The sequence below is a fragment of the Sarcophilus harrisii genome, chromosome 3 (assembly GCF_902635505.1).
Source record: "Sarcophilus harrisii chromosome 3, mSarHar1.11, whole genome shotgun sequence".
Classification (NCBI taxonomy): domain Eukaryota; kingdom Metazoa; phylum Chordata; class Mammalia; order Dasyuromorphia; family Dasyuridae; genus Sarcophilus; species Sarcophilus harrisii.
Genome location: NC_045428.1, coordinates 462113544 through 462126136, shown reverse-complemented (window position 1 = coordinate 462126136; position 12593 = coordinate 462113544). Strand labels below are relative to the sequence as shown.

General features: G+C 35.8%; 1 protein-coding gene across 1 annotated transcript; it reads left to right on the top strand.

Annotated features, from left to right (window-relative positions):
- Positions 1-1100: 1100 nt before the first annotated feature.
- LOC100934691 (olfactory receptor 151-like) lies at positions 1101-2043 on the top strand. Its single transcript, XM_003764354.3, has one exon. It carries the CDS (start codon positions 1101-1103, stop codon positions 2034-2036), a length of 936 nt encoding a protein of 311 aa, XP_003764402.3. The 3' UTR covers positions 2037-2043.
- The last annotated feature ends 10550 nt before the right edge of the window (positions 2044-12593 follow it).

The window sequence follows — 12593 nt, the reverse complement described above, 5'->3', positions numbered from 1 at the left end:
TAAATATGCAAGGGGGTAAAAATTATCCTGACTAAGAAGGGGGGTAGTGGTAGAAATGCTGATTGTTAAGAAACTGCCAGAAGACAAGGGGAAGCAAAGGAATTTTAAAATTTAATGAACATGCTACAGAATTGTTCAGACTTAATGATGCTTCTTAATAAATATCAAAGAGAAGAATATGGGGAAAAATAAGAACCGCAATCATTTTGTGAAATCTCAGTGATCTAATAATAGAAAAATTCCCCAACTATCTGGTAATCTAATATTTAAAATCACCCAAACCCTATTCAAAGACATGGTAAAGTGGACATTTTCATCCACTGCTGTAACTAGTTGCTTGGATACACAACCTTAAAGATTTGTCTAAAGTGATTGCTTTCTTTATTGTAAAAGTACTTGATCTTCCTTGTCTCTTACCATGGAACATATTTACTATTATGATATTATGTCCTGAATTCCATAATCCCATTTTTTCTCTTTGGCTGATTTCCTTCTCTTTTTATTCCTTCTTTTCCTGTGAAATACCTTATTTCTTTTTATTTTAAGGTGTTGCAGAAGTTAGCATATGCTAAGCATATCTGAAATGTCATAAAAAAACATAATAACCCATCTCCACATCATTCTAAACCTTCTATCAGTAAGAGCAGATTCCATAGCTGGCTAATAAATCTCTATACTATCAACTTAATCTCCTATCTTTGGTCTATAATCACCAAATCTCAAGTGATAAGTATGCCTCTACATAAAGATCAAGAGAATTCCTCTTCATTTTCAATCCATCAAAGTTATATAAAAACTTCTTCCCTTCACTCCTCTCCCCCATAGCTATTGTACATTCACATTTTGTACTTACCTTTAAAAATAGATAAATATATTATTGTTATGAATTTTATATTTGTTTTTATATTTTAATTTTATGAAGTCATGATTTGATTATATAAATTTATTTTATTTATTTTTAATTCATTGATACCGGTAGGTCTTTATCTACACAAAGGACTGACATAAATTTTCTCTCAGAAAAGTTTGGCAAAAAAAAAGCTTTATTTAATGGAGTTTTTTTTCTTTTCACAGGTTTCCAGTTCAAGTTTAAAAGTATGATGATTGTAGGAAATCATTCTATGTTTACTGAGTTTATCCTTATGGGATTAACAGATGAACCGGAGCTCCAGCTCCCCCTGTTCCTCTTGTTTTTTGGAGTCTATATTGTATCCATGGTAGGAAACCTGGGCTTAGTTCTATTAATCAAGATCAGTTCTCAGCTTCACACACCTATGTACTATTTTCTAAGTAACCTGTCCTTCATAGATCTTTGCTATTCCTCTGTTATCATTCCCAAAATGATGGTGAACTTTGTATCAGAAGAAAACATTATCTCTTTTCCAGGCTGTTTAACTCAATTTTTTTTCTTTGGTTACTTTGCTGTTTCTGAGTGCTACATGTTGGCAGCCATGGCTTATGATCGTTATGTTGCCATCTGTCACCCTTTGCTTTATCACATCACTATGTCTCAGAGGGTTTGCTTCCTACTAGTAGCTGGAGTGCACATCATTGGGGCATGTGGGGCCCTTATCCACACAAGCTTGTTGGCTGACCTAACTTTCTGTGGAGATAAAGTCATTAATCATTACTTTTGTGATATCCTTCCCCTCTTAAAGCTCTCCTGCTCAAACACCTACATCAATGAATTTCTTTTAGAGTTTAATTCTGGAATCAATGTGTTTCTGACAACCCTATCCATTTTTATCTCTTATGCTTTCATTCTTTCAAACATCCTCCAAGTCCATTCTGCTGATGGTAGGGCTAAAGCCTTTAAGACCTGTGGTTCCCATATTGCAGTTGTTGCTGTATTTTATGGTTCCATAATCTTCATGTATTTTAAGCCATCATCCAGTGACAACAATACACAGGAGAAGGTAGCATCAGTGTTTTATACCATAGTGAACCCCATGCTGAATCCCATGATTTACAGTTTCAGGAATAAGGATGTAAAGGACTCTTTGAGGAAAGTCATAAAGAACAATAAGTTCAAATAGTTGAGTATGTAGTGTTATCTTGAATTAAATTTATGGAAGTAAAAATTTCATATAAGCTCTTTGGAAGTAGAGATTGTTTCATTGTTTTTATTAGTATCCTCAATGACTAGCATAATGTCTTTGCCTAAGAGACTTACACAATAAATTTTAGTTGAATGATTGATTGATTTTTGTCTGCTCAATAAATGACAACAATTAGATAAATAGAAAGTAATGTTGCAAAATACAAAATTAAGATCAGCGAGTCTTGTTGAAAGAAGCAGATTTCTTTTTCTTCTGAAGAATGACAAGATTTTTTTTTATTTCAATGTAGTTCTTTTGCCAAGAAACAAACAAAAAACTCCCAACAACATGATACAACATTGATTGACTTTAGGAAAAAATGGCTAAAAGAAAAATGAAATGAAGGGAAAGATATTTAAAAGTACAAGTTTCGGTCTTTAACGTCTGTGTATATCTTCTTTTCCCACTATCACACCACTACAAATAGAACTGAGAGCTAGAGAATAACACAAAAGACAAAGAAAAGAAATAAAATCATGAGAGCAAAAAAGAATGAAAACATTTCTTTTATTCTCATTTGCTTTTTCTCAGTAGCTGATACAAACACATGTATTGATATCACAGTATGTCAGAATGCCATTTAGAGTGAAAAAACTGGAACTTGAGAAAAGTCCAATTTAGTGGAAAGAATATAGGGAGTATCTGATAAGATCATACAGATGATATAAATCTGTTCTAGATTTAGAACCTGAAGGGAATTTAGAGGTCACTGTGTCCAACCACTCATTTTAGAGTAAAGAAAACTGTCTCAAAGATGTTGAGAGCTTTCCATGGAATCATAATGATTTTTAAAAAGTATCTGATATATAATTGTAATGCAGGATATAGGTCATCTACCCTGATTCCCAAGTCTAGTGTTCTTCTATACTCTACACAACGCTAGTTCTATGATATTCCTTTATTTAATGTCATCATCATTAATAAAAGCATGATCTCCCCACTGCATTCTTTATGATTTGTACCAGAACTATATATATATGTAAGTATATATATATATACTTACATATATATACACATATATATATATACATACATGGAATTTTTTTCTTCTTGGATTAGTAATGAGCTGCTACATTTAGACTCTGAGCTTTAAACATGTGACCTCCTTTCCTTGAGATTTTTACTTTGTTTCAAAAGTATTTGTGTGGTTTGGGAAATGAGAATGCTAAGTTTACACTCTAAAGGTTTCAAGTACATAAAATTATTAGGAGACCTGAAACAGCATAACCTAATAAAAGCATAATAAGAATTAAGTTTCTGATAATCTGTAGTTTTCTATTAGATGGTAAAATTTGTGTTTGATATGTTTCTTTTATTAGTATTCTATACTACTAGAAATAGAATCTTTTGATGGAAGGTCAGCAGACTCTATGTTTATACTCATTTCTTAACTGGTTTTGTATCATTATTACTGATGAGTTGTAAGTCACAATTTATTCTTCTACTCTCACGTCCATTTGCTTACCTATCCCAGTTCAGGTCTCCTCCAAAATTTCTAAAAGCTTTACAGGGCAGATTTCATGCCTTGAAACCCAGATTTCTTCAGACTATCTATTCTTAGTCCCATCAGTCTTCTTTCCAGAGACCCTTTCTCTTAGAGTTTATCCCAACCTTAAGAACACATACCTTTGTACTATCCTCTAGTATGTTGGCTCCCGCCATCATGAGATGGCCAAAAAAGCCACAATGTGCCAATCTTCTTGATAAAATTGTTTACTTTCTTTATGATTTCGTGGAAGTACTTTCACTCTATGGGGGCTTAGAGGTGCCCATTTTATTGTTAGCTACAGTGAGCTGCTTCATACCCAGGGCATAGTTCAGCCAGGCTTGATGCCTTGTCTGACCACTGGTGGAGATACCTGCTTAAAACTCATTCCCTTTGCCTGCCAAAATAAGCTCTGCACACTTTACCTGTCTAAGAGAATAAAGAAAAAAAATGTTAAGCTGACTGGGAGACTCAAGTATGAAAGAGAGCAAACTTAACACTGGAAACCTACACCAGGAACTCCATTTGAATCCAAACTTCCCCTTAATAATTTTTGCGGCTCTTAAAATTGAAGTCAAAGGATAGAAAAAAGAAGGATTGAGAGAATTCATACAGTCTCACTCCCCTGCATTGCAGAGGAACTTAGGGAATAATATCTATATTACCAGACAGTTGAGGTAATGTTTAGTTTTGAAATTGCTTTTCTTCATTTTCTAATCTTCATTACAGGCAAGGTTCACTTCATGAAACCCACTTACTACTTATATGATCCTGGAAGAGTATGTGTTTCTGACGGTAGCAATCTGAGGGTAGATTGGTTAAAAATGAATGAGAAGAATGACTATAATAATGAGAGGTGGACCTATTCTACAAAAGACCTAAGCATCATGACTGATCACTCTTGAGATCATCACACCCTCAGGTAATCTAGACAAAGCATCTTTATGCAGATCTGGTTGAGTGAAACTGCATGGGTCATCATTTACCTTAGATTAAAATCTTTGTAAATTTCTCTAGTTGGGTTGGGTAAAAATTTCAAGATTTCATTTCATCATCCACACTGCCCTTCAAAAAACTAAGCTGTGATCTAATTTCCAAATGAAGAAAAGAAAAAAAAAATCCTTAAACTCTCCAATATTTGATTATTTAATATTTCTCTCAATATACATATATATATATATATATATATATATATATATATATATGCTGTACTTATCCTGATTCTCTCATCTCCAGATACTTCCATCCCAAATTACTTGTATTTATTAGTGTAATATATATATATATATATATATATATATATATATATATATATATATTCTGTGTGTGCAGGCACATGTATACATAAATAAAAATATAGTTTCCTTCAATAATAATCCTTGAAGGCAAAGGTTTCGGTTTTTGTTTGCTTGCTTTACTTTGTATCCCCAGTACCTAATCCAGTGCCTGGCATATATAGGGAGGTAGTACTTGTTGATGGATTATTTGTGAATAAATGTTCTATCTATTGTTTAATGTAATGCTCATGGCAGAGATTACTTCACTTTTATATTTGTCCAGTCAGGTTCTAAAATAGTGTGATTCACATACTCTGCAGTCTAGTAATGCTGGTCTCCTTGCTGTTTCTTAAAATAAAACACTTCATCTTGTGATTCCATGTATTTTCACTGATTGTATTTCCTGTTTGATATTCTCTTCTTTTCTTATTTCCTCTTCCTGGCTTTCTTAAAAATCCAGCTAAAATACAACTGTCAACAAGAAGCTTGTTTCTGTCTTTTTTAAAGCTAATACCTTCTCTTGGTTGATTATCTTCAATTTATCCTGTATATCTCTTGTTTGTTCATAGTTGTTTTCATAGTGTTATTGCCAGTCCCATTAAACTATGAATTCCTTAGAAGTGTGAAGATATAAAATCCGGCTTCTAAGGAATTATCCTCTGGGACTAAACAGAACATGTTAATCCTTCTTAAGCATGAGAACATTTTACAGTGGAACCAGGAGAAAGAAAATAAATTTATAGGACAAATTTAGGCAGATCAGAGTTTCATATTACTTATTTGCTAATTTTATGGCTTACAGGTAGGTTTGAAGGGTGGTCCTTTCAGTATTGTCTCAGGAACTTGGTTATTACTGATCAGCAGATTATCTGACAGTCAGAAATGTTTGTAGGACTATCCTAAGGCCAGAAGACTTTAGGATCATTGATTGACAGATTGTTAGAACAATAGTATTCTAAGGTCAGAAGACCTCAGGACCATTGCTATATTTCCCTTAGAAGCTGTACCCTTTTCATTCCCCTCTCAAGCAGTTGAAGCCCAAATTAGGGACAAAGGGATACAAGTCCTATCTTCTGGAGCTGCTTCAGGCTGATAAGAGGCAAAGATCTGGCCCTGCCTACTGGGGTCCAGACTGAGGAGGGGAGACACCTGATGTGACTTGAAGGTGGTGACAGTAGCATCCAGGGTGTGTTGACTGTCAGTATCAGGTATTAGGTGATATTCAGGTTGACTAAATAGTTGGAATTTCATAGCTTGGAGTCTGGGAGAAACAAGTCTTCCAAGTAGATTAGAAAATGCAGGGGCCAAATATGAGTAAAAAAAATAATAATGATAATTAAAAGTAGAGTTAGTATAGGGGTAGTAGGGACAGTAACCAGGAACTCCACCCAAAGGAACACTTGGGGAGGAGTAGATGAGGCTTTTATGAATATCTCACATCCAGACAGCTTTTCCTAGGACAAATACCCAAGAACAGTTTCCCAAAATTCTCTGCGTTTGATTCCTCAAAAGAACAGGAGCACTGGGTGAAACAGTGGCATTAAATACGGTAAAAGGAGTGCTCAAGTAGCTTAAGGTGCAAGCATCATAATGTTTAAAAGGCATTAAGCATTAGATAGGATGACATGCAGAGTGAAGATAATAATTAATCTTAAATGGGTATGATCTTTGTTAGCAAAAACTCCAAGCCTTTTCAGTCTTACCAGGAAAGGCTTTTACCCAATTAGTAAAGATGTCACCAAAAACCAAAAGCAGTGTGAAACCCCTGTGAGGGAATATTTGTGTAAAATCTATTTTCCAATATTCCCCTGTGTATGTACCCCTCCTCTGGATGGGTTTCAGGAGGTAGGCTTTCACAAGGGATTGGAGGGTCTTTCCCCAATTCTAAAGTTTTGATGAGGGCAATGAGTTTGAACCTCTGAGCAGAAGTTGGGGAGAGATGGGAATAGTGGTTTAGCCTCCAAAGTGTTACTGAGAATTTCAGAGTAACCTGCCTTCCTTTTCCTATTTTCAAGAAAACTGGACCCATCAGTAAACCATTCACTGTCTGGATTGTAAGAGGAATGTCTCTCAAGTCACATTGACTGGAGTACACAGAATCTAAAGTTACTTATAATTGTGAATAATGTCACCTGACTGGGTGCTCTCAGGAAACAGGTTGGCAGGGTTAAGAGTGTGGCAGACTCTCATGTCAGGGACGTCTAACAGGAAAGCCTGATAAGCCTCCTATTAGCAAGCCACTGGATGACTTTTGGCTTCCAAAATGCTCTGAACCTGGTGGGGAATTAAAACCTCCAATGGTTGCTTTAGGGTGAGCTTGGAGACTTTCTCAGCTGAAAGGATTGTGGCAGCTAGCTCAAGGCAAGAGGGGTCACCCCAAAGACAACAAGTTTCTTTGAGAAGCCTAAAGAAATCCAGCCATGCCCAGGAAAGTATGCAGTTGTTTCTTTGAGTTCAGCGAGTGATAAGATTGTCTTTGTGAGGTGAGGGTTAATTCATACCTAAATTCTTAATCTACAAAGAAACATTATAGCCTGAGGAGGCCAGAAAGTTAAGGGTTTTCATGGTAGTAGTCAGAGAAACCTCTCCAGTTGGACTAAAGAGCAAGATATCATCTATCCAGTTGTAATTGTGCTCACGGCTTCTAATGACCACTTGCTCTGATTACAGAAATTTGCTACAAAAGTAAAAAGCAGGGAAGTGATAATCACATCAAAACAAGTCCTTCAGGCTTCAGTCTGAGAGTACATACATTCTTAGCTCTGATGATCAATCATGTAGTAACAAGTCTACCTCATAGCCAGATTCAGGAACAATCACGTGGAAAACAAAGAAATAGAACTAGGAAACTGAGTCAAGAGGAGCCAAACTTGACCAGAGGCTAAGGTTGTCCTCCCAGCTCTTGTCCAGATAAGATGTCCACCTATGACAATTCAGAAAGACATTCCTGAGTAACTGGTGGCATTTCTCTCAAATGGTGGGTTACTAACTTTACAATTCATCAGACAATCATACCCAAATTCAAAATTCAAAAGAATATCAGTTACAGTCACAAGAGATTTTATCTCTAATAGCAAATTCTACTAATCACAGCTTAGGGCTAGATAATTTTTTAAAGTTTACCAGGACCTACACAGGTAGGAGTTTAACAGGTTTTTTTTTTTATTCTAAGTCTGAACTCATCCTGGTACAAGGATCAATTATTAAACAAACTTTTAGATTCCTAGTAAACACATGCTTCGTTTAGGAACTCTATATCCTAAAGAGGCTCATTTCTCAGGTCTGATGACCTTGCTTACCCTGATGGTTTCAAGAAAACTGTCTAGTTTACAAATTAAGGGATTTGGTAGAGACCCCAGGGAAGAGGCTAAGATTGCTATTGCCCACCCCAACTATTCTCAGTGTTTTCTTGGGCAGGGTTGTTTAATTTCTCCTTTCAACTCTGTGAAGGGAAAAAAGTTGCTGCACATATGCATACTAGAAGATGAATTCATAAGGCTTTCACCTCATCCCTCTTTTTTCACACTTAGTAATTATCAATTATAGGCTTTACATGATGATAATAACTCCAAATAACTTATTTAAAATTTTCAAAATTTAATTAATAGTCAAATAATCTTAGCTGTAATTTCCTCTAAATTTTCTAACAAAGGTGAAAATATCTAATTTCTTAAATTATATTTACAAAATATTATAAACTAAATAAACTCTCCACATTCTTTTGGTTGTTCAGTTTACTCTGTCCCCAAGCTGTTGCAGTTTTGAAAGTTCTTAGGGAAAATTTTTATTCTCTTAAATGTTTCCCTTTTATTTTAGGGAGAAAACAAAACAATTCTTAAAATTGAGATAGAACAGATTTTAAAATTGACTTAACTTTAGGTCATGAGATTCCCTAAATTCTAATTAAGTGTTCCAAACAAATTGAATTGTCATTTGATTATTTTTCAGTTCACTCAAACAATGTCTCTTTTGTGAGTCAGGAAAGGGTTAAAGTGCCAGTTTTTACTGATAGCTCTGTCAGAAGTCTGACTCACAATAACTCAAAAGCAGGCTGTTTGTTACCAAATTTTTAAAGTAGCAGCAAACTGCTTTTCTATTTTCCTAAAGTTCTCAAACTCTTAAATCTTCTGTTAACAGTTTTCGTCCAAATAGATTACAATTTACATATACCTTTAGTGGGCTTTGATTAAACTCCTTTAAAACTGTTTTAAATTATCATATCTGAAATAACAAATTTCACTGAACTGAGTGTATTTTCTTTCCCTTCCTCTTACCCCTTCGCCCATGTATTCCTGCTGCAGTCAGGGAAGAAAGGAAGAGAAAAAGAGAGACTCTCTTTCTTCTATGCACTATCCCCCTAATCCTGGGAAGGTCTTAATTTAGTTGAATTTGTTTACAAATTACACACACACACACACACACACACACACACACACACAGAAGGGAACGGCAGACAAAATAGGAGTCAAAGAAGGGTTAGCAAAAAGTTGGGTTTTTTTTTTACCTTTTTTTCCCTTTCAGAATGGGATAAATTCCTGGAATTATCTATCCCCAGTCTCAGGAATATTTTCTTGCAATTTTAAAATGACTAAATGGCAAACTCCTTAATCATTGCTCTCAAAACCTTGAGAATGTGCTAAGATGTTATTTTAGCAGTTCTGTAATTTTAATTAGCTAACTTTATTTCTGAAGCTTCCAGCTTGGCCAGAGCTGGGGTCCACAGGACCCCATTTTAAGGTGGGACTCAAGGATGTTAAGAAATCTTTCTCAGTATTCTAACTACAACAAAGAAGTTTTTTCTTGCTGGCTGCATTTTAAATTTTTCCAGGTAACAGAATCTAGCTCACAAACATGTCACAACATGACAGAGACATTCTGCACAGACACATACACAGAAAAAATGTTATGGAAGAGGACTGTCCCATTTTTGCCAAAAGCTATAAAATTTTTTTTGCCAAAAGCCATCCTATAGTGCCTGCCTCCTCTGACATCCTAGGAAGAGTGGCAGATAATTGTAAAAATTTCCTAGTCTGGGCATCCCTAGTTAAGGAAAATTTGCCAAGCAGGGAGATGCTTGTCTGGATGACCCAGACAAGCCTTCTCCCATTTCCTTAGAGTTGTCCTAGTCATAGGATCGAGGGAGAAAAGAATGGGGGCTTACCTTGACATGGAGGGGATAAAGCGGGAGAGGGCAGACAATCCCCATCTGGGCCACTAAATGTTGAGATACAAAAGGAGACCCCAAAAATTAAGGTCACAGACCGGTATTGCAAGGTATCTCAAAAGAATTTTCAGGCTTGAACTCATCTCCAAGTCAAGGGGCAAAGTTTATTGTAATTTTCACATCAATTGAAGCAGGCCAAATTCCAAAAAAGGTTAGCAAAGAGCCAGGAGAAAGATAAATTTATAGGACAAAGAGAGGCAAGAGTTCATGTTACTTATTTGCTTACAAGTAGGTCTGAGGGATGGTCTATTTACTATTGTCTCAGAAACTTGGTTATCACATATTATCAGATAAACAGCAGATTATATGACAGTTAGCAATGTTTGTGGGACTCTCCTAAGGCCAGAAGACTTTAGAATCATTGCTTCTGATTCTTCTGCATCCTTTCCATACTTATTTCACAATCCTGCCATCCTGAGATAACAATGAAAAAGAATTGAATGATTTGTGTAGATCTAGTGTTCAATTTGACATAACGAAACTTAACAACATACAAAAGACTATATAAAATGTCAATAATAAAGGTAATTTTGTTTATAATTACTAAGGAAAATTATACTAAGCATGTGGGACAAAGTCCATCGGCTCAAATAAATCAAGGAAATTTCTCAGGGTAGAATCGGAAAGGAATTTTATTACGATCTCATGAGAAAGGGTGTTTCTGTTCAAGTTACAGAGGGAGAACACCAAATTTTAGAACGCCCAACTCAAAGATCCTCTACCCACCACTGGCCTCCAAACCCAGTAACTGGGAGGCAGGCTCACAATATAAACTACTCCAGATATAAAGAATAAGGAAACAGAAATTAACCAATACAAAATCATAAAAGCACTCACAATCTAACTCCTGCTTATGTGACAAAGTCTCACAATAGCATTCAGGGCAGGGAGACTTGGAGTTCCTGTTTCTCATAAGACAGATGATTTTTGGTAAATGAAACTGAGACCTAGGGTTTGAACAGGATTTATCCTAGGGACTCCAAGAAGTCTTCACAAATAACACTTAATCCCTCCTCTTGTCTTCTAACTCTTTGAAGACTTCTCACACTATTGCTCATATAGTTCATTTGCTTCTTCATTATCAGTCTCCTGCTCCTCAGGTTGGACCTTTCTTCTACATCAACAGGTCTCACCTTTGACCTCTAAGCATCATTAACTTGACAGGTCTTCCAGCCTTACTCTTCATTCTAATCAAATTGGATAATACAGATTGGGAGTAGGAGGACTCCACTGAGTGCTATGAGGATAATTTTCTACAGACATCTCTTTCTGATGGACTGGAGTTCTGTAACCCCAGCTCCATTCTTGCAGGTAGCGGGACCACCTATCATCCCAAATAGTTATGTCCCCATAATTGGAACAGGTAACTTTCACAAAAGTCATCAAAAATTGAAATGCTAAAAGAAACAGACAAACATATGCACTTAGCAACAGATATGTAACTAGGCCAAATACTTAGCTACTTTAGGATATAATGACCACATATTTTTCCAATTATTTGAATTGTGTTAATGGCTTCTTCTGACAATTTGTTGATTATAGAAACTTGATAAGCAGGGACATGATTTAAATAGCATCAAAACTAGTCCTTCAGGTCTTGGCTGGAGAGCACATATATGATATAGGATAAAGTATCCTTAATTCTGTTTAACATCAAGTAATTGATAGTTTCAAAAAAAACATAGTTATCTTTCAAATAGGGGAATTAACAATGATCCCAAGCTGAGCTTGATTTTCTTATCCGTTCACCCCCAACTATGCATAGGATTTTTCTGTGGGATATACTCTTTGATATACCTCCCTCCCCCACAAAAAACATTTTTAATTGCCCTGGTGCAAAGTCAATTTTTACAGGTTATAAATTGTCCTTAACAGTCCATTCCTGAAGTTTCTCCACAGATCCTTTAACCTTGATGCAGGGTCCACCTCTTCTCAGACTCTGGACCATGGTATTCAGTTTTCAGTAACATCTGATAAGGTCCTTCTCACTCTGATCCTCCCAGGATATAAAAGGCAGCCAGTCTCCTAGAATTACAAACTCCAAAGGTGTTGTCTGGGCCAGCAGTTTTTGTTTCCCAAGGACCGAAAAGAGTAAGGACACTGCCAGTATATAATTCTTAAAACCTTATTCTTTGTTTCAAAGGAGGGTCTTTTCCTTTTCCCTCTATCTCATATGGGGAAAGCCCCATATTTCTTCTGGGGACAGTTCTAATTCTTTAACAAAGCAACAGGCAAACATTTGGTCCAAAACAATTATTATCTAACATCAGTTTAGTAATGTTTCTTAAAGACCTGATTCATTGTTTTCACTTTCCCTGATGAGGGCAAATGCACTCAATTTGCAGACCCCCTTCTCTTATTTCTTGTAAAACTTTAGAAATAAAATATGTTCCATTATCAGAATTCAATAGTCTCTAGCAATCCATATCTAGGTATAATTTATTCAATATTATTCTACTAACCTCTCAAAGTAGCAGAGCTTAGAAGAAAGTGTCTACCCATCCTAT